Source organism: Sarcophilus harrisii, chromosome 6, assembly GCF_902635505.1.
Source record: "Sarcophilus harrisii chromosome 6, mSarHar1.11, whole genome shotgun sequence".
NCBI lineage: Eukaryota > Metazoa > Chordata > Mammalia > Dasyuromorphia > Dasyuridae > Sarcophilus > Sarcophilus harrisii.
In genome coordinates, this window is record NC_045431.1 from 119,540,230 (window position 1) to 119,566,364 (window position 26,135).

A 26,135-nucleotide genomic window follows, 5' to 3' on the forward strand; every position below is an offset into this window, starting at 1 on the left:
AAAAATTGACATGATGAAGAATTATAAATCATAGTAAAACTATTTTGATGACTAATTGTATATGATTAGTATCAAAAAATCTAATTTTCTCAATTTTCCCCTCCAGAAGGAGAAAAATAGACTCCCGCAAAGATAGGTTATGCATAATTTATGACCTCACCATACATCAAACCAAAAATGGTTTGTGGTTGCTCATATTCAATCATTTTCAGTCATGGACCCAATCTTTGTGACCCAATTTGGGTTTTTCTCGGCAGAGATCCTAGTGTGATTTGCCATTTCCTCCTTCAGTTCATTTTATAGATGAGGAAACTAAGGCAAACAGGATTGAGTGACTTGCCCAGAGTCAAATAACTTTTAAGTGTCCGAGACTAGTTATGAATTCATGAAGATGAATCTTCCTAGTTCTTTCCCCCCCAATTTCGTTAAGATAATTTTTAACATTCATTTTTACAAGATTTTTAATTCCATTTTTCTTCTCCTCCCCTCCCCTCCTGTCTTCCTAAAATGGGAGACAATGTGATATAGTTTATACATATGTTATCATGTAAACATATTTCCATATTAGTCACAGTTGTGAAAGGAGAAACAGATCAGAAGGGAAAAAACTACGAACAATAAAGTAATGAAAAAATGTTTCTATTTGCATTCTGAATCCATCAGTTCCTTATCTGGATGTGGATAGTATTTTCCTTTATGAATCCTTTGTACTTGTCTTGGATAAGTTTGTCATGGAGAAGAGCTGAGTCATTCATAGTTAATCATCACAGAATATTGCTGATACTATGTGCAAAGTTTTCTTGATTGTTTATTTCACTTCACATCAATTTGTACAAGTCTTCTAGGTTTTTCTGAAATCTTCCTGTTCATCATTTCTTATTGCCTAATAGTATTTCATTACATCCATATGCCACAATTTGTTCAGACATTCTCCAATTGATGTACATTCCCTCATTTTGCAATAATTTGACACTAAAAAAAGGTTGCTTATAAATATTTTTGTACATATAAGTTTCTTTCTCTTTTTATAATATCTTTGGGATTCAGACCTAGTAGTTGTATCATTGGATCAAAGAGCATGCACAGTTTGGATGCCTTTTGGGCATGGTTCTAAATTACTTTCCAGAATGGTTGGATCAGTAAAAAATCCCACCAACAGTGCATTAGTCTCACAATTTTCCCATATCTTCTCCAATTAAATAATCATTTCCCTTTTTTGTCATATTAACTAATCTAATAGGTATGAAGTGGTGCCTCAGAGCTGTTTTAATTTGCATTTATCTAATCAAAAATGATTTAGAACATTTTTTTATATGCCTATAGATAGCTTTGATTTTTTTCATCTGAAAACTGTCTCTTCCTATGCTTTGACTATTTATCAATTCCAGAATAATATTCCTGATTCTAAGCTGAGTGCTCTATCCACTGTGCCACCTAGCTGCCCTTGGAAATGAGTGAACAAAAGCACAATGGATCATTTTATTATGTGTCCGGTGCTTCACACGAAGTCTTATAGACAGCAGGTGCTTAATAAGTATTCATTGAATTGGACTTAATTGAATGCTCTTTGACTACTTTGGCACCTTTTCTCTTCTGACTGAGGAGGGGACTCATGCTGGTCCCCTTTGTGGTATCATGAATGAAAAATTTTAGTTTGATTCTTTACTGCTAAGAAAGAGAAAATTGACAATTCTCTCATAAAAGAACTTTAAAAATTACATAATTGCATTGCACATGTTGGATAAATGGTTGTGGTTTTGAATTGTTATTTACACTTAATGTTGTTACAGGAGGAAGTAAACAGAGAGAAAACTTGAAGACAACTGGAAATAAATTGGCAAAACTCCCAAGTTCTCGTATTCCACCCAATCCATCAAGTGTTCCCCCTTCCAGAGGTTCTGAAACCCACAGTATGTCACTGGGTTCTCATCTGGGTCCATTTCAGGTCAGATACTTTTCTGTTCAAATCTATTCTTCTGTCCTGAAAACTTCTCTTAGTTTCTTCAGTTAAGGTAATTTCTTTAGAATCATCTCCCAGAAGGATCAGATCTAAATATAGGATCTTACTGAACTCTGTCTATGTATATTTGAAAAACAATGGAAGAAATTTTCTTCTTGATTGAAGAATACAAAGACTATAGAGTTGCATATTTGAGAGATAGAAGAGACCATAGGGATCATTTAATCCAATTTGCAGATGAGGGATTAGAGGTTCAGAAAATTGTAGTGATTTGTCCAAAGTTATATAGCTAGTAGATCTGGGAGGAAAAAACATATTTCCTAATTTTAAGGTTTGCATTAAATAGCAATAATTACATGGTACTTTTGTAGAATTTTATCAAGTCTCACACCTTATCTTTGTGAGGTAGGAACTACAGGCATGATTTATTATTCCCATTTCCTAGATGAAGGAAACTGAGGCTCAGAGCATTGAAAGTTGTTGTTCATCCTTTGTTCTTGAAGAGGACCAATGATATCAAGAGGGTGATGTCTTGACTTGTAAGTGAATTGAATGTAAGTGAAGCAGCACTGTGCAAAGTATCAGCCTCAGTCTGTGCTCTAGTATCTTTGTAGTTTAGTGGCAAAACATAAGTCAGAACCACTGGTAATGAATTGCCCATGATCACAGTACCTTTAAATGTTGGTAGTAAAACTTAGGTCTTATTCCAGGGACAGTTACTATGCTATGTAGTCTCTCTGTTTCTCTTTCTTTGCTTTGGTTAGGGAGGGAGGTGGAAAATGATTTATTTTTATATTGACTTTGTATCATTTGGGAGTAATAAATATGTAAGAAAGGAATAAACATTTATATAAGTGCCTACTATGTGTCTGCTACCATGTCAAATGTTTTACAAGTATTTTCTCCTTTGATCATCACAAAAAGCCCTGGGAGGTAGGTGTTATTATGATTCCCATTTTTCAGTTGAGGAAACTAATCCAGGCAGAGGTTAAGTAATTTGCCCAGGATTAAACAGCTAGTGTCCAAGGCCAGATTTGAACTAACGTATTCTTCCTGACTCTAGAGAAGCAAAGCACCATTCTTTACTCTTGAGTCCCTTATTTCCATGTCCTTATGGTGTTTTTTCCTTGCTGCTTCTGATCCCTGAGATATAACATGTCTCTTCTGTTTTTCTTATCAAGAAACTAAATAGTACTTGAGGAAACCGTGCAATAATAATGTTCCATTATACATTTATGTTTTGTTATCTCATGTTGTCATTTTGTTATCATGCCTTTCCAAAGTCTATTGTTAATCTTGTTTTCTAGCTTCTATTTAAAACTTCAAATCTTAACTTCCATCTCCACCCTAATTTTTTTTAATTAGGTGATCTTACCTCCTATTTTACTAAGAAGATTGAAAGCATCTATTGTGAGCTCCTGTGTCTTCCATTTTTCTGCATTTCAAAATTCCTCTATATATCTTTTTCTATCTTTTCTTTAGCTTCAATATATGATCTGACTTCTTGTCAATTTTAACATCACACTTATGGCCAATATCTTCCAACTTTCTCCATGACTTTGCTATTAGCTCACAGTCTTCCTCCACTATCTTTTTTGGGAATTTCAACCTTCAAGTCCAACTCTATCCTAGGCCCTTTCCTTGTTCTCTTCTGTAATGGAAGTTCTTAACCTAAAATCTGTGAATTTGTTCTTAAAATTCTTTTTTAATAGGTATATTTAAGTGGAATTAGTTTCCCTTGTAATTCTATGTATTTTATTTTATGCATTTAAAAACATTACTCTGAGAAAGAATCCATAGAGTTCATCATACTTCTGTGAACGTCTATGATAAAAAATATTGAAAATTTCTACTTTGCACACTTTATCTCTTGGTGATCTTATCAGCTTCTATGTATTCAACTACTACATTTAACTATGCATGTGAATCTCACATTATTCAAAAGAGTTCTTTTTCTCCTGAGCTCCAGTAACATACTTCTAATGGTATTGTGCATTTCCATCACTATGTTCTACAGGCATTGCAAACCCAATATATCAAAGACAGAATGCATTCCATCCCCCACTCTTGACATCCCCCTAATTCTTTAAGGAGCACCACTTTTCTAGTTACCTAGGTTTACCACTTACAAGGCAACTCTAACTCTTCTCTCTCATTTAACTTCTCATATCCAATAATTTCCCAAGTCTTATCCGTTCTACCTTTTAAACATCTCTCATATTCATTCCCTTTTCTCTAATCACACCAAGCCACCCTAGTCATTGCTTGGACTGTTGTAATAGAATCCTAATTGGTATCCTTGCTTTCAGTGTCTTCTCCAAACAGCTCCTTAATTGATATTTCTAAAGCCTTTTCCAGTGTCATTTACTGGTATTTCTTTGCCTTTAATATAAAATCCAGACTTCTCTGGCTCTGCCAGCATTCCAAGTAGATTATACTTCTACAATTGCTTTTAATGTTTTTGTTTGTTTTACAACATGTTAATTCTCCTTTTTCCACTTCTTATATTCATCTCTTACACAGGCTATCCTCCCATGTTTGTAATACTCTTCCCTCCTGTTCCCTGTAACATGTAGATGTCTTCCATGTTCTAATGTGGAGGGTCTTATATGTTAAGCTGAAGAATTTGTATTTGATCCTAAAAGCAAGAAGGAATTAATAAAAATTATGGAAGGGGAAGTTATGCTTTAGCAAGAATTTTTATTTTTATTTTTTTATCTTTGGGAAGAATGGATTGGAGAAGGAAACTACTAGAAGCAGAGAGACTAATTAGGTGACTTTAACAATAGTCAAGGTGAAAGATGATAAGAACCTATGTCACTAGGCTGGTTGTTACAGGAGTGAAAAGAAAGGAAAGGAAAAGAATTAGATTACAGAGATAGAATGGACCTGTCTTAGGAGCTGATAGGATACATTGAGTTAGAGAGAGAGAAATGTCAAGAATGGTTGGGGTAAGAACCCAGGTTTTGAGAAATGCCATTGCTCTTGGCAGGAAAGTTTGGAGAAGGGCATTTTTAGAAAAATGATATTTTATTTTAGACAGTTGAGTTTGATATGTCGATGAGAAATCTAGTTAGAGAAAATCAGCAGGCAATTGGTCATGTGGGACTAGTGTTGAAAGTCTGGGTTTATAAATTAGGGAGTCATATGCACATAAATGATAATTGATCCCATGGGAGAAAATGAAATCACTAATTGAGAGTGTAAAGATAAACGAGGACCCAGAACAGAGTCTTAAGGTCAAACAAACTATACTTAGTGGGCAAGAGATAGAAGATTCAGCAAAAAAAAGTTTGTAAAGGAAAAGATATAAGGAAGGAGAAATGGTAGAGAATACTGTCATGGAAACCAAGTAGGCAGTAGAACATATAATCAACAGCATCACAATAATCTGCAGAAAAGATTGAGGAAAAAGCTATTGGTTTTGTAATATAAGAGCTCATTTGTAATCTAAAAGAGAGCAGTTTCTGTTAATTAGTAGGGTCAGAAACCTGACTGCAAGGAATTGAGAACTTAGTGGGTGGTGACAAAGGGAATATGGTGGGAATAAATAACTTGTTGGACTTTAGTCTGTGAGAAGAAGTAATAATTGACAATGACTGGAAGGGATGTCAAATGAAAATGTTTTAAAGATGAGGAAGACTATATAACATTTTTAGGTAGCAGGAAAACAGTGATTTAAAAGGGGGTGATGATAGAGGGAATGGTAGAAAGGCAAGCTCCCGGAAGAGATGAAAAAGGCTGAGTGGGATAGGGACAGCTGGATAATTCAATAGAGAGAACTCTAGACCTGAAATCAGGAGAACTAAATTTAAATCCAGTTTTAGCTTATTATTTATTATTTGGTTCAGTTTCCTCATTTGTATAATGGGGTAGATAATAACATCTATCTCAGAATTATTGTAGGAATAATATAAAATAATATTTTAAAATGCTTTCTAAACCTTGCAATATTCTATTAATTATTGTTATGTAAAGGATTGAAAGAGCTTTCTTGGAGATTGAGGAAAGAATAGAGTAAGTAAAGAATTGAGTGATTTTTGAGATATGGAATAAGTGATATGAGAGATAAAAAGCATAAAGAATAGCCTTAATTTTATCAGTTAAGTAGAAGGCAGTCATTTGCTGAAAAAGGTGGGTGAAGGAAGAATAGAGAGTATTGTGGAGTATATAGAAGTGAACCAGGGAAGAATTTTTAAAGGGATTGCCATATACCAGTGAGAGTGAAAGTGGATGTAAATAATCTGAATTATGTACTCATCAGCACAAATCTGTGACTTCCTCAGTAGTAGGGAGTAGGATGACAGCTGGTGAGTGACCAAGGTGGTCCAAACTTGAGAACTAGCCAAGCAATAAAAGCATTGTCATAAGAAAGCAAAGGTTTAGAGTTGCCCTAATTGTACTGCATTGTTATCTGCTTTGCTGCAAAATTAATATGAGGATCTAACAAATGAGGTTTAAAAACAGAATAGGGAAAGATCTGAAAACATTTGGTAGAGCAAGTAGACCTGAAGAAGATGGGAATTTAAAAGCAAAGTAAATAGCAATTATACAAATGTCTCATTCTGCCAATTCAGAATATTTCTGTAAATTATTTATATTTTGTACTTTTTAATTTTCTTTTGATGAAGATTGTGATTTTATCTCTGTTAAAAGAGTTCCCAGTTAGACTTAACAATATAGATTGGCACCTTTTCAGCAATTTATTCTTAACTTGGCAGTCTGGTGAAGCCTATGGACTCTTTTTAACAATAATGAATAAAATAAAATATATAGCATTACAATTACAAGAATTATATAGGATTACAATGAAAACCAATTTTATTGAAATATGAAAAAGAACATACACAGAAATATATAGAGAAAGTGATTGATTGATTGTTGCATATAAAAGCTCATGAACCTCAAGTTAAGAATGACTCTTTTATACAATTGTCTAGGATATGGAAAGGTTAAATAATTTATCTAGGGTTACAAAATCAATATGTGTCAGAAGTGGGATTTGAACCCCTGTCAGTCAATCAGTCAGCCAATAAACAATTATTAGATACCTGTTGTCTTCCTAAGCACTAGAATGTCTTCCTATCTTTGAGATCTGCTCTCTATCTAGTCTGCCACATTACTGTCTTTATATAGCAAATATTGTTGCAGGAGATGAGTATTGAGACAGTGGACCTGGACACATCCACTCCTTGATGTAGGAAACTCCCACTAGTAATACAAATCAGTAACTCCTTTTCAACTTACATTCTTTAAATGTTGTCCAAAATTCTAAAACTTACAGTGACTTGCATAGGAATACATAACTAGTCTATTAAAGCAGATTCAGATTTCCTAGTTCCCCAGCCAGCTCTTTATTAACTACAGAAGTGTTGTTAAAGTAGGACTCATAACAGTTCTAAAACAGCCCAAAATAGATTAAAATGTGCCTTCTTAGTGATTTTAATGTGTTAATAAAAAAAAAGAAATAATTGACCATATGTGGTTTTCTAAGTCCAACTGCAATTTGCAGCCTTATTATGTATGGTTTAATGGTTCCCATTTCTGGTTAAGTTTGACACCATTGGACTATATAATGTTGCCTCCTCCCAGAAAATAATTGATCTTAAAAATATGCAAAATGATATGTGCATATATAATGTATGTATATATATATATTATATACATTTATGCATATAGACAGACATATATATACACATACATTCATACACACATATACATCTGTTTTTGTTTAATTGTTTTAGCCATATTCAACTTTTTGTGACTCCATTTGGTGTTTTCTTGACAAAGATAGGGGAGTGGTTTGCCATTCCCTTTTTCCAGAGACAACTGAGATAAACAGGGTTAGGTGACTTGGCCAGCTTTACTCATCTAGTAAGTTTTCTGAGGTCAGATTTGTTTGAACTCAGTTCTCTCTGACTCCAGGTCTGGCACATGAATGATCAGGGATTGATCAAATGCAAAGTAGTTCTAATTTTAGTTTTTATCAATTAATTCTTTTGCATATGGAGTGAGAGTTAGATGTCATAGAATGGAAATATTAAAATGACCCCACAGTACTTTGTGAGGATCAAATGAGATATTTGCAAAGTACATTACAAACTTTCAAGAAGTATATTATATTTATTCTTTTTTATTTTAACTATAAGTGATCTATTAAAAACTGAATGTTGAACTTCAATAGAATCATCTGTACTGTATTTGCAATTAAGCTAATTTTTTTCAAACAATTAAATCTGATTTTTTAAAATGTCTATTATTGCTAACCTAAACTCTTATTTTCCCTTTGCACAGACATCCAACATAGAATAGTTGCATTGATCCTTGAACTAAAATAGAATGTTAAGAAATCCTGTTATATCTCTATTAAATTCTTCTGATAATTTTATGGAAAAGGCCTATTGTAGCAAAGAATAAGTGTAAGTTTGGGAGCAGAAATCAAGAAAACATGTTCCTGAGTTCAAATCAAATTTTGGATACTTCCTAAGTGCTGGGCAACCTTGGGAATGTCACTTAACCCTGTTTGCTTCAGGTTCCTCAATTGTAAAATGAGTTGGAAAAGGAAAAAAACAAAATCTACTTCAGTAATTTTGCCAGGAAAACCTAAAATAGGGTCATGAAGAGTCTGACATAACTGAAAAAAAACTGAACAACAAATGGTATAATTTGTTCATCCCTACATTATTGTGAAAGTCTTTTGATACTTGGACGTATCTAAGATTTCATCAGTTTTCATACTGATTGGAACTGATGTCCCATTGTGTTTGATTCTTGTCCAATCTCACTCCCCCTTTTCCATATCCTACTTTCAAATAACCCATACCATGCCCACTAGAGTCCCTTTTCTTGAAGTTTTAGATTTTGGGGAAGTCTACCTCCACTAAATATCTACTCTTATCCTGGATCATGGTGTATAGGACCCTAGTTCTCTAAAAGACTAGATCTTCAGAGCAAAAACTCTAGCATGTTCCCTTGAGATAGAAAGGCTACAAGGAAAATCCAGCAATGGACTGTTTGTTATCTAAGGATGAGTCTGATTAAATGTAGAATGGCTCTTCACTACCAGGGGAATAGACTATTCTTACCTTTGCTCATATCAATTTAAGAAACTGACAAATAATGACTACAATGACTTTCATTTTTACATTTTTCTTTAGAGCCATCGCTTATCCAGTAGTTTTTACAACGATTTAAATGGTGTGATGACAATTCAAGCAAAACCTCTTCAACAACGACATACCCATTCTGGAGACAGGACACTGTGAGTATGGAAAAATGATCCAGTTTCAATTCTCCTGTGCCTAAGGCTTTTGGGGATAGGAAGACTGTGAGAGATACTATTTAGTGGTAAACAAATATGCCTAATTTCCTAGTTGAAAGAAACATAGCCTGGGGCATTGTAAAGTACTGGAAACGTAGGTCAGAGTGTGTTTCCTTGTTACTAAGGCCAAAGAGGTATAGAATGTCAGAGTTAGACAGAATTTGAAAAACCATTTAGTCCAAACCCCTTAACTATACAGATCAGGAAAATTGAAATCAGGGAAGTTTGGAGAGTTGCTTATTTAGTGATAGGACCAGAACCCAAACTCAGATTTTTTCATAACCTCATAAAATTTGTTGGAGAGAATCTTAGAGAAATTGCCTAGTCCAGGGATAATGAATGTCACAGGATCTAGGAATTTGGATAGGGAAAAAAAATGCATCCTTATTTCAATATAATGTTTCCTTTGTAATGCTACAATGTATGTTTTGCATTTAATAACATTTAGAGAAGGAGTCCACAGGGTTAAATTAAAAAAGGAGTCCATAGCATTAAAGAAAGCTTAACCTCAGGTCTAGTCTAACCCTACCATCCAATTCTCTTCTTTTCACTTGTATTCTGTTACCTCCTAACCTCTATTCTCACTGCTCTAAATCCATGGCTACCCTTATGGAATTCAGTTTTATAACGTAAAATAATAAACCTGTGTCAGGGAAGAATGGGCCAGTAATAGTGGAGGCTTGGGGGCTATCTCCCATGAAACCCGTATGGAAAAAATGAAGAAGGTAATATGGAACACATACCCTTTAACTTAACCCTTTGGGTACTGGTTTTTGTTGTTGTTCTTGTTTATTTGTAAACAATAAAAATCATAGCACATTTCTACAAGGGTTCTTTGATCTAGATGGGAGCAGTATATAATTTGAGTTTCTTTCCTAGGCACGATCAAGAGGACAGACTGATGGTTATAGGGTCCAGTGTTCTCTCCTCAACCCGGCAACGGTTGGGACAAATCTCAGATCACAGTGTTCTCTCCTCTTCTCGAGCACTCTCTATATCTGCAAGGAAGACACCTGCTCACAGGAGGCTGCCATCTCTCTCTTCAGATCTGCATCAATCAAAAACCTCCAATGTGCACAGTGATAAAGTTCTCAAGGGCACTAAGCTGTAAGTCTTGTTTCCTTATTGTTAAACTGAATATCAATCTGGACAGAACTTTTTTTTTTTTCCAATCAGGGTTGAAGAAAGAAAAAATTGAGATGTTATCTTGAAGGAGTTGATATCTTAAGTGATTTCTTTCTAAGATTAATTCCATTTTTTCCTATATATATTTTGTTTGTACATTGTTGTTTGCATGTTGTCTTCTCCATAAGGCTGTGAGCTACTTGCAAGCAGGGATTGTTTTTTGCCTTTCTTTGCATCCCTGATGTGTAACACTGTACTTGGCACATAATAGATTTTTAATAAATGCTTCTTGATTGTTTTTGTTCAGTTTTTAAGTCATGTCCAATTGTGACCATAGACACCAAGCCATTTTGTCCTCCATTATTTGCTTGATGATACTCTATCCAGTTCTTCCTCTGCCATCCTCTTCTTTTGCCTTCAATCTTTCAGTCTTTTCCAATGAGCCATATCTTCTCATTATATGGCCAAAATATTTAAGCTTTAGTTTCAGTATTTATTCTTTCAATAAATAATCAAAGTTAATTTCTTTAAGTATTGAATGATTTGATTTTCTTGTCCTTGTCCCAAGGGACTCTCAAAAGTTTTTGCAGCACGATTTGAAGGCATCAATTTCTTTTAAGTTTCTTTACAAGCCAACTTTCATTGTCATATTTTATTACTGGGAAAAAACATACCTTTTACTATATGCATCTTTATCAGCAAGGTGAAAACTCTGATTTTTAATAGGTCATCCAAATTTGGAGCAAGAATTTTTTAATTTCATGACTGTAGTCACTGTCTACAGTGATCTTTAAGCTCAAGAATATAAAATCTGACACTGTTTTTATTTCTTCTCCCTTTATTTGTCAGGAAGTGATGGAAGCAAAGGCCATGAGTTTAGTTTTTTTTTTTTTCATCTTTAACTCCAAGCAAACTCCTCTTTTACTTTCATTAAAAGACTTCTTAATTCCTCTTCACTGTCTATCTATCAGAGTGGTATCATCAGCTTATCTGAAATGGTTAACATTTTTCCTAAGCAGCCTTGATCCTGGCTTTTGATTCATCCAGCCAGACATTTTGCATGATGGATTCTGCTTATAAGATAAATAACTAATATGACAATATACAACCTTGACATTCTCCCTTCTCAATCTTGAAACAATCAATTGTTACATGTTTGGTTTTTACAGTTGCTTCTTGACCCTTATTAGGGGTTTTTCAATAACGATCTGCTAATTCCATCTCTTGGAGGATTTGACACAATTTGTTGTGATCCACACAGAGACTTTAGTCTAATCAGTGAGAGAGAAGTAGATGTTTTTCTGGAACTCCTGTTTTTTCTACAATTCAAAGAATGTTGGCAGTTTGCTTTCTAGTTCATCTCCCTCTTTGAAAACCAGATTGTTCTTCTGCTAATTTTCTTGTCATATATTACTGAAGACTAGCTCACAGAATCTTAAGCAAAACTTTGTTGCTGTATTGAAATGAGCATAATTGTTTGATAATTCAAACATGCTTTGTCATTGTCCTTCTTTAGGACTGGGACATAAACTGACCTTTTCCAATCTAGTAGCCACTGTTGAAATTTCCAAATTTGACAGCATGAGTGCAACATTTTAACAGTTTCAGCTTTTTGGATTTTAAACAGTTCAGCTAGAACTCTGTTATTTCCACTAGCCTTATTGTTAATATTGCTTCATAAGGTCCATTTGACTTTACCATCTAGGGTGTCTGGCTTCAGGTCAGTAACCATATCACTGTGGTTATCAGTAATATTAAGATCCTTCTTGTATAGTTCTTTTGTATATTCTTGATATGTCTTCTTAATCTCTTCTACTTTTTCTGTGTCCCTACCATTTTTATCTTTTATCATGCCCATTTTTTAGCATGAAACATTTCCTTGATAACTCCAATTTTTTAGAAGAGATCTCATCTTTCTCATTCTATTGTTTTCTATTATTTTTTGAGCTTCTCATTAAAAAAAAATACGTGTTTCTCCTTACTTTTTTATGGAATTCTGCATTCAGAATACCTTCCCTTTTTCCTTTGCCTTTTGCTTTCCTTCTTCTTTCAGCTAGTCATAAAGCCTTATTAGAAAGCTTTTTTGGTCTTTTTCTTTGGGTTATTTTTGTTACTGCCTCCTGTACTGTAGTCAACCTTTGTCCATATATCTACCAGATCTAATCCTTTAAATCTTTTCATCACTTTTACCATGTATTCCAAAGGAATGTTATTTAGATCATACCTTTCAGATCTGATGGCTTTCCCTTATTTTCCTCAATTTAAGTCTAAATTTTACCACAAGAATTTCATGATCTGAGTCACAGATAGCTCCAGGTCTTGTTCTAATGGACTAGATAGGGCTTTTCTACCTTTGGCTGCCAAGTATATAACCAATCTGATTTGGGCTTTATGCATGTATATGAGTATGTGTGTCATCTCTACTGGTCTCTGTCCAACTTCATTTTATACTCTAAGGACAAACATCTGCCATTCCAATTATCTTTTGATTTTCTTGAATTAAATTCACCCTTCCTGAACATTTAAGTTTATTGGCACCCAAGATTTTGATATTTAACCTTTTAATCTCCTTTTCTGACCATATTCACTTTACCTTGGCTTATAGGTCTTAAATATTTCAGGTTCCTATACAATATGATCTTTACAGCATTGGATTTTCCTTTCTTCACTAGACACACTTGCAGCTGAATTACCTTTTGGTTTTAGCGCAGCTGTTTCATTCTTTTTGGAGATACCTGTAGTCACCATATACTCTTCCCAATAATGTATTGTGCACCTTCCAACCTCAAGGGCATATCTTCCAAGGTAATGTCTTTTAACATTTTAATAGTGTCCATTAAGTTTTCTTGCCAGAGATACTGGTGTGGTTTGCCATTTCCTTTCCTAGTGGATAATCTTTTGTTGGAACTCTCCAATTTGATCTGGTCATCTTGGGTAGTTTCACTGAGCTATGCAAGTCCCTCCACCATGACAAGGCAGTGATCCAGGAGGGGCTCCTAGATTAACAATCTCTAAATCATGGTTTCTTGGGGTATGTGTGTGTGTGTGTGTGTGTGTGTGTGTGTGATGGACTCCTTTGGAAGTCTAGTAAAATCTGTGAACTGCTCATGTTTTTAAATCATAAGATGAAAAAAAGTAGAATTACTAAGGAAATCGAAATTTACTGAAAATGATGATGAATTTTATTTCTTTATTCAAGTTCATGTACTCATTAAAATGTATTTATAGATTCCCTGGGGTTTATGGTTTCTAGGATTATAATTTCCATTAAGTAAGTAGTGAACATTTTGAATATTTGACATTTATCATAGAAAAGAACATGGAAACAAGCAAGGACTACTTCCAGGATCATTCATCATGTGATCAAAGATTTATAACTTAAAAGGATCTTAGAGGGCATTCTATTACATTCCACTACATTTTAATACCAGTCCTCTCATGATGAAACCAAAGCATAGAGAGGGTACAATAACTTCTTCAGGATAATATCTAATAGTGTTTGAGCTAAGTTTGGAACTTGGGCAACTTAATTTGAAATGTACTTTCGTATTAAGACATGAGCATCTAGGAAAAAAATGCAAGAAAAATGGATAACGTTTTCCTGATAACCTCTGTTATACCTTTTCCCCCTTAAATTCAACATTGCTTATAATGCAATGTATTCACAGTCACCATACACCTGTCCCTTGTTGTCTGAATGAATTTTCATTTCATCAGAATAATATGTGATAGGAAAAAAGAGGACTTTTCATGTGATGAGGAACCATAGAAGGATAGTCACGGTGCCCAAGTGGCATCTTTATGATGTCAAGAGAACCCGAAGAAGACCTTTATAGTGGATGCATTCTGGGAGGACGTGGGAATATATAGACAAGAATCACCTGAGATATTTAGGCATGGGCAGGTTAGATTCTGTACATCTGGGGAAACTCTCGAATTAATGCCATCACAGATCCATTTGTGATCTTTATTAACAATGGGCTTGGAGAACTTTGAGTGGCAAGGAAATGGAATGTTCATCATTTAAAATGAATTTTCTTTTGGTTTTCTATGCCTTCACTTTCTAATATACATTATTTAATGTTAATTGTATACAAAGAGCTTTTCCTCAGTTCTCTCCAAATTTTTTTTCTGCCAGCCCTTCTTAAAGCTTATTTTCTAAGATCTTTGGGGAAAAAAAAATTCAGATTTCTCTAATCACCAGTATTTGGAGGCAATCTTTCCACAAGGTTTTTTCTTTTTATTTTATGCCTGCATAATTTGGATTATGTGACAATTGAATAATAATTACATAGTTATTCCTTGAACATAGTAGAAGCTTCATCCTGATTTCAGAGTAAAAGATTGTTCCAGAGATGATGAAAACAGAGGCCAAGAGAAATTAAGTCCATGGTCACACAGGTATTCAGTGAAAGAGATGAGATTTGAACTAGGGATCCTTGACTCTCAGTATCATGCTCTCCTTGGTGCCTTTACTTATTTTATTCTGTTGTTCTGGATTTCCTTCTTTCTTTTTCCTTTTGATCCACATTCTATATGTGCCACAATTTAACTCACAAAGAAAGGCCCATGATGCTACCCTGAGTTGAGCCTTTTTTTTTTCTCTTCAGCAATATTTCTTTCTGTTTTCTATCTATGGTCCATAAACTTTATATATACATTCATTGTACACATATATCTTCTCCTTTTATATATTTATGATATATGTGAGAATATATACATATACACATTTATTAATATGTATGTAATATATGATATATGTGATATATGATATTTAAGTATGTATGAGTATGTGTGTATATTCCAATGTTAATGTTTTTCTTTGGAATTTCATGTATTTTATTTTAAATATTTTAAAACTTTTAGACTTTACCAGACTTTCATAGGGGTTGATGACACACAAAAAGTTTCAAAACCCCTGATTTACATCATGTTAACATGACCTTAATCTTATGATTTAGGACTAAATTACATTACATAATGTCTTCCTTCTCTAAATCTTTTCTGTATGGTTAGTCTTGTTTCCCAAATGAAGTGCCAATTCTTTACTGTTAAAGGTCTTCCTTATTTCCTACAGAATCTAGCAACATTGAGGTCATAGAGAACACTAAATATGTGTTTCATTTGATCGGAAGCCTGGACTCATTAGTGTTGTGCTCTTTAAAGACTAGCAAAAAAAAAAAAAACAAAAAAAAAAACTTTTCCTAATGGAGGTCAATAATTTTAAATAGTTATAAAACATATCAAGTGATATTTTTAAAATATTATTTTGATGACAAAAGCTGATCTTGATAAAGTAAGTCATCTCTTTTAGGTCTGTGTATCTTATGTCTCTGTTTCCTTATCACTTCATACAATGAAGAATGAATAAAGCCCAAATTTAGTCCATATTACTAGGTGCAGAGCAATGGAAAGGTAAGTCAGCCCCTACTCTTAAGAAATTCATAATCTACTGTAAACACAAAACATTATAAGACTTTGTATACAGTAGGCATTTAATAAGTCTTTATTTGTTTCTTTGTTTTTACAGGCAAATTAGTTCAGACTGCTTGTCTTCTCCATCTGTTCAAGTGCCTCGAAACAGGCTACCACCCATAAGCTCAGAGTCTGGTGAACAGAATGTTGCTACTCCTGGATCTCGCCAAGCCTTTGTAAGGCTTACTTTATTGTAAGCTATTAAGAGACAGTAGGGCATAGAAGAAAATGGGCCATCCTCATTGAGAAGACTGGGGCTTAATTCCAACCTCTGAAACAAATTGTGTTACCTGGGGCAAGTTAACTATTCTTTACTACTCCCAGGTAACTCTATTAAGATACTCTAAAATGCAGGTGAGCTGTGTGTTTACATCAATGGAAGTCATTTCCACATTGTGAATTCCTGCTGCAGTCACAAGTTCAGACCACCAGAAAAAATGTAGCTATTAACTGAGCACTAGAAGAAATTTAATATTTATAACAGAAATCATAGTAGAATAAAATACTCATCATAATGGTCTCTACTTGAAATCATTTCTATGAGCTTTTCAGGAGGGCATCATATAAATTAATTAAAGCTAATTATATACCATTTTATAAATGGAAGAAAATACTGGTTTAGGCCAATGGAAGCATGGAATTGAGTTAACATATTCAGATGACAAACGAAGATTCATTTTATAAAGCTACAGATTTAACTGGAAGTAGCAGAAGTATTTCTGCTTCCAGCAGAAAGAAAGTTGGTTTTAGGATAAAAAGACCTGCGTTTGAGGAGTTTGGGTTCAAATCACTTAATCTTCCCATACCTCAGTTTCCAGTTCTGTAAAATGACAGGATTGGACTAGATAAATTTCCAGTTCTAGAGCCTTGATTCTCTGGGCTAGTTCTTCAGGAGAGATATTCAGTGGAGAGACTTTATTGTCACACAGTCCCACAACTATTCCAAAAAGGCTAGAATTATAGGTTCCTTGAAAGGAACCAAGCCAAATAATCCAATCTCCTCAATTTTTCATATTAGTAAACTGAGACCCAAAGAAGTTAAATAATATGCTCATGATTACATTGGTAGCAAGCATGAAAGGTCAGATTTAAACTCAGATCCTCTGACCAGGAACCAGAGATCTTTCCACTGTATTGCACAGTCTGAGACTGTTAGCTTATTAAACTTCATCTTTTTTTCCTCCAAATTATATACTTAGACTAATGCTATATATCTCAAGTACAACCAGCCATGTCACTTGTTTTTTTTTTTTTTTTTTTTTTTTTTAATTTTTTTTATTTAATAGCCTTTTATTTACAGGATATATACATAGGTAACTTTACAGCATTAACAATTGCCAAACCTCTTGTTCCAATTTTTCACCTCTTACCCCCCCCACCCCCTCCCCTAAATGTCAGGATGACCAGTAGATGTTAAAATATATTAAAATATAACTTAGATACACAATAAGTATACATGACCAAAACATTATTTTGCTGTACAAAAAGAATCAGACTCTGAATTATTGTACAATTAGCTTGTGAAGGAAATCAGAAATGCATGTGTGCATAAATATAGGGATTGGGAATTTAATGTAATGGTTTTTAGTCATCTCCCAGAGTTATTTTTCTGGGCATAGCTAGTTCAGTTCATTACTGCTCCATTAGAAATGATTTGGTTGATCTCGTTGCTGAGGATGGCCTGATCCATCAGAACTGGTCATCATCTAGTATTGTTGTAGAAGTATATAATGATCTCCTGGTCCTGCTCATTTCACTCAGCATCAGTTCGTGTAAGTCTCTCCAGGCCTTTCTGAAATCATCATGTCACTTGTAATGTTGAAAAAGAAAGCTGTTTGATCACTGATCAGATGGTTCTAAAGTGAAAAGGACAGGAGTCTTAAGGTAGAGGGGTTTATGCTCAGTGGAATATTTAGCTTATTAAATTTCATCCTTTTTCCCAAAAATTATATCCTTAGACTAGAGCTATATAGTTCGAGTACAATCATCCAATATCATTTGTATTACTCAAAAAGAAAGCCATTTGATCAGTGGCCAAAAGCTTCCAGGACTAGCGAAAAAGACAGAAGCCTAAAGATGAAGGAATTGAGTTAACATAGTTAACATATCCAGATGTCAAAGGAAGATTCATTTTATAAAGCTACAGATTTAACTGGAAGTAGTATGGTCCAGCAGAAAGAAAGTTGGTTTTAGGATATATTATTCTCAGTGGAACATATTACTTACTGAACATAGACAACAGTTGCAAAGCTTGTTTGTTATGACTCTGTGGAATAAGATGATATGATGGAAGGAGGTGAGGGAAGGCTACGAGAAGGTAGAAAACCCCAGAAGAAAATCTGGGTTCAAATCCAGCCTCAGATGCTTATTAATTGTGTGATGATATACCTAAATTTTCTTATCTGTAAAATGGTACTAACAAAAGCATCTATTTTGTAGGATCATTGAGGATCTAATGGAATAATCTCAAAGGGTTTACTATGTGCTTAGCACATAGTAAGTATTATATAAATATTAGATATTCTTCTCAAAATGCAAGGCATCTAACATGGTTTTTATGTGTATATTATTTTTTAAATCAGCTTAAACATTTCTTTTACCCCATTCTTTAGAGAGATTGAGGACAATGGTATGGAACACTGCATATAATATTAGATTTTTTTCATATGTAATTTTGTCTTAGTAAACTGTTGCTCTTCCCTTTTTATTTATGTTGTGTGCTCTTTTTTGCTCTTTTTTTGTTTTTATTTTAAAACTAAATTCATTTCAATTTAAAATTTAAATTCAAAATAAAAAAATTAAAGACATTAAAAATGTCTCCCTGAGTGGGAGAAGGGAGAGCATCTATGCTGGAAAAGTTATCAATAAACTAAATATAATAAACTAAAAATAAATAAGATTGCCCTTCAAATTTTGAAATTTTAATCATTAAATAATTAAGGTTCTTTGGCATCTTATCAGAGTTAACACTTGGTTAAATAAATTATAACTTTACAAATAAGCCTCTCTGAGAAAAAAAAAACACCTCCCCATATTGTTTTGCAGGTGTAGTATGTGCAAATGCAAAATATTTCATGTAATATCAATGGGTTTTTAAAACTATTGATCAACTTTGCTGACTTCATTTTTTTCCTTCTTCCTTTTTTTTTTCTTTGTTATTGTTGTTTTTAATTCTTTTTTAATAGAAGATTGCTCTGTGGGAAGAGAAGAAAGGAAAGAATGTAGGAGAAATATTGATATTAAAAAATAAGAATAAAAATTTATTTAAAAGATTAAGTAAGCCTATCATTATAGTTAATGTGTCCTATGCTGCTCCTTAATAGCAGCACCATCAGATCATAGGATTCTGAATTTTGAGGAGTCTCAGAGAACATACATTTCTGCACCCTCATTTTATAGATGAGAAAAATTGAGGTCCAGGGAGGTGAAGGTGAGTATTATGTCCCAGAATTAAACCCAAGTTTTTCACTCCAAGCCTATTTATGACTCATATATTAAGGGTTCAGTAAATATTTGTGAAATGAATAAAATGAATGAATTAAGTGACTCTCAGGATTATTCATTTAACCATGCTAATATTGAAATTTGTTATAAACTTGGATTGACTGCTTGTGTGTTTTTAACTTAAGCACAGAGGAAGATATCCTCAAAACCGAGTGTTAAGTGCTGTGCCTGGCAATATTGAAAGACCACCTCTTCGGGAAAGGACTGTTATCTCCGAGCAATTTTCAAGGCCTAATACCACTCACACTTTCAGGGTAGGTTCTGCTCTGTTCAGAGATTTCTTTTATTTTTTTTTTTTTTAATTTCAATAGTATTTTATTTTTCCAATTACATATAAAGATAGTTTTCAAAATTCATTTTTGTAAGATTTTGAGTTCCAAAATTTTTTCTCTCTTCCTCCCTTGTCTTAGGAGACAGCAGGCAATATGATATAGGTTATACATATTTCCATATGAGTGATGTTGTGAAAGAAAAATCAAAACAAAAGGAAAAAACCATGAGAAACAAGTTGAAAATAATGTGCTTTGATCTGTATTCAGTCTCTATAGTTCTTTCTCTGGTTGCAGATGGCATCTTCTAAGACATTTTATTTTGGAAGAATTTGAAACATCCTAAACATTTCTTCCCCCACTTTTCTCCCAATAGTCTGACACTCCTCACAAAAGGTCATTGACACCAATGGAATTTGTAAACCACACATGGACAGGTCAAGGTTTCTTAACAGGTGAGTAAAGTTTTATAATTTAACACATTTCAGAATACTCAGATTAGTTGTGAATGGTTAAAAAAAATTTTTTTTTCTTAACCTAGTGCTACCTAAAATTTTTTTTTTTTTGGTAGGGCAAGAAGAACCAGTGTCAATTAGTAGAAAGGACCATTTATTTTGGGAGTAAAATTGTCCTGTTGAGATATTTTAGTAGTCCTGCTTAATCATCATCATAAATGAGAAACTATTGCCTCCAACAGGAAAATAACAATGGCACACATTTTCCTTTGTAACAAGTCTTTGATTTTATTGCTTTCTATCACCATATTTACTGAACTGAACCCTGATTTCTTGTCAGAACAACTAGAGAGATAACATGTATCTAGCTAGAGAAGGAATCATAAGCCATCTGTTCAGAGCCTAGCTCTGTTACCTATTTACTTCCAGTGTAAAATTTTTCTGGTGGTTGAACATCTTTAAGTGTTAATACTATTGATATTTAAGCTATTCAGCATGGAAGTCTTTCTAAAGATGTATAACAGACTTTTAGCCTTAATAAATATAATGATAAACACAAAATTCAATATTTAAGTTATAATGTAGGGAGCAGCTAATAGCATAATGGGTGGGGTATTAGACCTAAGATCAGGAAACCCTAATTTCAGACCCTAATTAACTGTGTTACCCAAGGCAAATCATTTAATCTCTGTTTGCCTCAGTTTCCTCAATTGTAAAATAAAGATAATAATAGTATCTACCTCACAGGGCTTTTGTAAAGGTCAAATGAGATCATATTGTTATCACAGTGCCTCCAGGATCTGGAAAAATCCAGGTAAAATTTTTTTGTTCCTACTCTTAGAGAAAAACACAATTATAATGAACTTACTTGAACATTTTACTTGAAATGTGGCATAATTTTGCATTGCCAATAAAGCATAATTCAAACATATAAAGATATAAATGGACTTATAAGGTTAAATGTCTTATCAGAGACAATACTGGAGTCCAAATGTGCCTGGTTCAGAGGTTGGCCTTCTGTTTACAATGACATACTTCTTTCATTCCTTGTAATAAAGATTAAAAAAGAAGGAAAAAAACCCAAAAATTTCAGCAAAACTAACCAATAAATGACTATGTGATGGCAGACCATTATCTTATCTATCACATACAGTTCTCCAAGCAACTTTTTAAGTCTTTGAGTTTTGAGCTAATATGGTGATGCAGGCAGTTTCAACAATAGAAGTTTCCCACTGTCAAGCAGTCAATATGCATTTATTAAGTGCCTGTTATGTGACAGGTCTGCAATATTATGTATTGATGAAATTAGAAGTCAGGACTTTAAAAAAATTTTTTTTAAAATTTTTAAATTTTTAAATTTTTAAAAAATTTTAAAAAAAATTAAAAAAAATAATTGACTATATTATCACAATTCTTTTCTTAAAGTGTTAATTATATTAAATCATGACTTTTTGTGACAAAATCCAAAATATCTACATAGACTTTAGTTTATCTCTTTTTTTGAGATAATTTTCTTTACTTATACTTTTCTTCATATTTGTAATTTCAGGTTCACAACATCTATCTAAATCGTATCAAAGAAATACCTCAACTTCAAGAAGGAGATTTCCAGTGGCTTCCTACTCCAACTTTGGCTGATTGGTCACTGTACTAAGAAGTGAAATCTGCCAAGTGTCAACTTATTCTTTATTACTTGAGAAATAACAGCAAGTATTATGCTATCTTTATGTGTCCCTTTGTTTCCTGGTCCTAAAGACAGGACTCTTAAAGAAAACCAATCATAATAAACATGTTCATTTTTAACTGGAATGTGCTATAACTTTGCATCATTTGCATCTGAACATATACACAAACTTTCACATCTGTATGGGGCTACTTCTTATGCTTAAAGAGATATCTATGTGAACTTGGGCAACTCACTTAATCCCTCTGACAGTGATCCATCACTTTAGAGCTGTTGGTTGTCCTGTATTCTACTTCCTATATAAAATTTGTGATTTTTAAAAAGACAACAAACCAGCTTTGCGAATTTTTTTATCACAATATCCTTTCTATTTTCTCATTGCAATACAATTCTACTAAATTTTAGTAGACTACTACTAATTCTACTAAAATTTTATAGCATTTTTCTCTTTAAAAAAACTTTATTTATCTTTGATGAATTTTAGAGATTTATGACCTCATCAGTATGTGTTTCCCACAAGTATGAATCAGAATGATTACTTATTCTAGTGCATGGTCTTAGTGAGTCACTTTGGTTGCAAATCGTCATCTCCTGGTGGCCAACTATCTAGTAAAGAATCCTTTTGAAATCAGTCAAGCAAATTCTTAGATGATCAATTCAGTTTCTGCCAGCAGATCTAATCTCAAAACCTTTCCAGATTAGAAGAACCTGCCAGAGTTTACCCTCTAATGCATTCAAAAATTACACGTCCCTAGTTTACGACTGTGAACCCTGAAAAGAGGATTTCAGCAGTGACCACGTGTGACATGTGATATAATATGAATAAAACCCTCTTTTTTAAATCCAACATTCTAAGTTTCTTTAAAAAAAAAAAAACAGACTCAAAATATGTATCAATTTTCTAAAAAATGGCAATAGCTAGTTTTAAAACAATGTTTATGCTTTAATTTGGCGATGACACTGGTAGCAATACTTTTAGAAGAAAAAATAATGATTCTTAAATAAAGAAAATAATTATCAAAATGAAAGTCTCCTGGGAATTTCCAAAGGTCTTAGAGTCAAAAGGTTATGGATTTCATTCCCATTTCTGTTATATATCACATACTGGATGTATGACCCTAGACAAATCCCTTCACCCATCATTAGCTCAGAAAACTCACTACATAAATTCTTTGCCTTTTTTTTTTTTTCTTTTTTTTTGATGTGTGTAATTGATCCCTTTGGCATTCTGGAAAACCCTATGGACTTTTTAGAAGAATAACCTCAGGTTGTAAATGGATTATTGTTCGCAAAGTGTCTTACACATACACATATACACACATATTTAAATAACTGAACAAAATAATGAAATTTTATTTATAGATTGGTTTAAAAAAAGGCATCATTTTTTATCCATCCAACTTTACAAATCCCCTGAAATTTACACATAGACATCTTTTTTTTGGTAAAGAAACTAGACTTTTAGAAATTCAAATGTCAGTCTTCATTGGTAGGGAAAATGCCCTTCCTGGGAACTCTGAACAGAGATGAAATCAGAGGGCCAGAACCTCCCCTTCTCCCCTCTCCCCCCCCCCCCCACAATATATAATGAGACAAAAAAATCTGGTTCATAGAAGTTATTTCTAAGATATTAGCTTAATAGTGCTGTATGTATTGTTATAATCCTCTTTCTCTCAGAGAACCTTGGACTACCCTAGATTCTCTTGGTGAGGCTCTTCCTCTTTTCCAAAGGTTTCACTTCAATGAATTTATATTTTTAAAATATTTTTAATTAATACTGCTATCTTTCTTTTTACATCATTAAGACTTCCCAATGAGTAATGCTTTCCCAATAAAACTTTCTCTTGTAATAAATATGCACAATCAGACAAAACAATTCAGTATAATAATCCCTATCAGAAATCATTTTGTTTCTATTGTCTACCACATCAGACAGGAAACATGCTTCCCCACCAAGTCCTCCATAGTCACTTTGTTCAGAGTTTTGAAGCCTATCAATGGTGTTTATGTTTGCATAAATTGTGGGGGGTAATATAATTTGTTCTTCTGGTTCTGATTATTCTCCTCTACATCAATTTATATGAACCTTCTCAAATTTGTCAAATTTTTCATATGTGGTATTTCTTATATAATGTGCTGTAAATTTCTTATATAATGTGCTGTAGCACATTATATATAACTAATTAGCTCGGTGGTCAAGATGGGTCCAAGGTCAGAAAGAACTGAGTTAAAATTTGGCTTCAGACATTCACTAATTGTGTGATCCTGGACAAGCCACTTAACCTCTATTTGCCTTAAACCACTGGAAAAGAAAATGGCAAAGTCTTTTAGTATTTTTGCCAAGAAAACCCTATATGAAGTCATAAACAGTTGGATATGACTGAACAACAACAATAGCATGATAATATTCCTTATGGCCTCTATGTAGTTCAGTGGATAAAATCCTGCATGTCGTGTCAAAAAGACTCATTTTTGTGAGTTCAAATCTTACCTCATATATTAACTATCTGTGTGACCCTGGACAAGTCACTTAACCCTGTTTGCCTCACTTTTTTCATCTGAAAAAGAATCTGGAGAAGAAATTTAGAAACCACTCCAGTATCTCTGTCAAGAAAACCTCAAATGAGGTCACAGAGAGTCAAAAGGACTGAAAAATGATTTAACAACAATAATAATGTTCTTAGATTCATTTATCACACTTTGGAGAAAATATGAATTCAAATTATAGCTCAGGCTCTTTAAAATGCCTAATGCCAAATGAGTAACAATTTTAAAATATTAACTACTTTTAATAGTTAATTTTAAAACTATGTATATTAGGCATTTTGTAAAAATAAAAAAAAAGTATTTTCAAAGATGAAATAAAGATTTAAGACTTTGAAGACCTGCCAGTCTTTGACAAATGAAGTTACAACCTATTGAAGTCCAGCTCCATTAGTGAATAAAGGGCGTGGAATGCAAGGACCAGGTGGAGAGAATTAGAGAATAACTCTTCAAATTTTATTGATCAGACAGACAAATATATATACTTCCAATTCTTATAGGTTTGATACAAAATACACCCTCTGATGTCCCAATAACTTTCCTAAAAAGCAAGATCTAGTGAGAAGTGAGAAAGCCTTCATCTTGGTTACTTAGACAGAGATGTAAATAGTTGAGATATGCATCAGAGTAAACAATGTCCTCAAGTACCTTTCTCCCAAATGCCTTTAGTCTCCATTGTGGGCTGTTTTTCCCGTCCTACATCAAAGGTAAGCCTTTGATCCATTGTATAGTAGTTTTATATTTTGCTTCAGTCCTAAATATATATTAAACAAGTATGTCTTTGCTATTTCATATGAAAAGGGAGGTTGGTTAGCCAAGTTACTGTAAGATTCAAGACTTGGAATGGATTCTTACCTCCAGGCCCTCTACGACAATCTTCTAGCTGTTCAATTGTTTCCTACTTATATAAAAGAGACATGTCTTTACCCAGGGTCCTAATGTGCCATGAGATTGAAAGATAAGTGAGCTAATGTTTGTATGAAATTGGACTCCTTGGAACAAGGATATCCTGTAAACACCAATCAGAGGAATGTTGTACACAGTAATAGCAATATTGTTCAATAAAGAATTGTCCATGATTTAGCTATTCTCAGCAATACAGTGATCCAAGTCACTCCCCAAGGATTAATGATGAAGCATACTATCTGCCTCCAGAAAAAGAATTGATATTGACTGAATGCAGACTGAACATGCTATTTTTACTTTCCTTTTTTCCCCCATTTACTTGAGTATTCTTGAACAAAAATGACTAATATAGATATCTGATTGCTTATCATCCCAGGTATGGTGGGATGAGGAATGAGAGATAGAATTTGGAACTTAAAACTTTAAATAAAAGGTTAAATTTTTTTAAGAAGAAAAGAAGACACTTGGGACAGGTTCATAAATCAGTTACTTTTACAAATCAGCAATTTTTCCCAAGGGATTTTTATTCTAAGGAAATTGTCAATATGTTTTTAATTCTTCTTAATATAGTTTTATGTTTCAATTACTAACTATATTGTATAACTTCCATTGTTTTATCTCAGAAGAAAAGAGAAGGCTTTTGGACATAATCACTGATCAACAGCAGGAGTAGGGGAGAAGATAGAAGGGAAATAAAATAATGAAATGTTATCATGAACACACTGTATTCTTTTCCAAGGAAAATAATTATGTCGACCAATTTTGAAGTCAAATGAGGCAGTTATACAGTTTGTATAATATAATTTTCAAAGTTTTCTGATAAGCAGAAATTGATAAGGACATCTAGTTTTGGGGGTTCCTGGTTAGGGAACCAAAAATATGAGGTCTAGAT

General features: G+C 33.4%; 1 protein-coding gene across 2 annotated transcripts in view; it reads left to right on the forward strand.

Annotated features, from left to right (window-relative positions):
• Nucleotides 1-22,142, forward strand: part of FAM149A (family with sequence similarity 149 member A) — a 68,467-nt gene extending 46,325 nt beyond the window's left edge. The window contains exons 8-15 of one of the 2 annotated variants that reach the window (XR_004230431.1): nt 1,791-1,945; nt 9,118-9,221; nt 10,161-10,388; nt 15,937-16,057; nt 19,511-19,639; nt 20,031-20,109; nt 20,857-20,923; nt 21,659-21,742. Coding sequence is in view for 1 of the 2 variants with exons in the window: in XM_012552067.3 (XP_012407521.2) it covers nt 1,791-1,945; nt 9,118-9,221; nt 10,161-10,388; nt 15,937-16,057; nt 19,511-19,639; nt 20,031-20,109; nt 21,659-21,747 (905 nt within the window). In the remaining variant the exon portion in view is untranslated. Of the gene's footprint in view, nt 1-1,790; nt 1,946-9,117; nt 9,222-10,160; nt 10,389-15,936; nt 16,058-19,510; nt 19,640-20,030; nt 20,110-20,856; nt 20,924-21,658 lie in introns of both variants that reach the window. The other variant, XM_012552067.3, reaches the window with a different exon arrangement.
• The last annotated feature ends 3,993 nt before the right edge of the window (nt 22,143-26,135 follow it).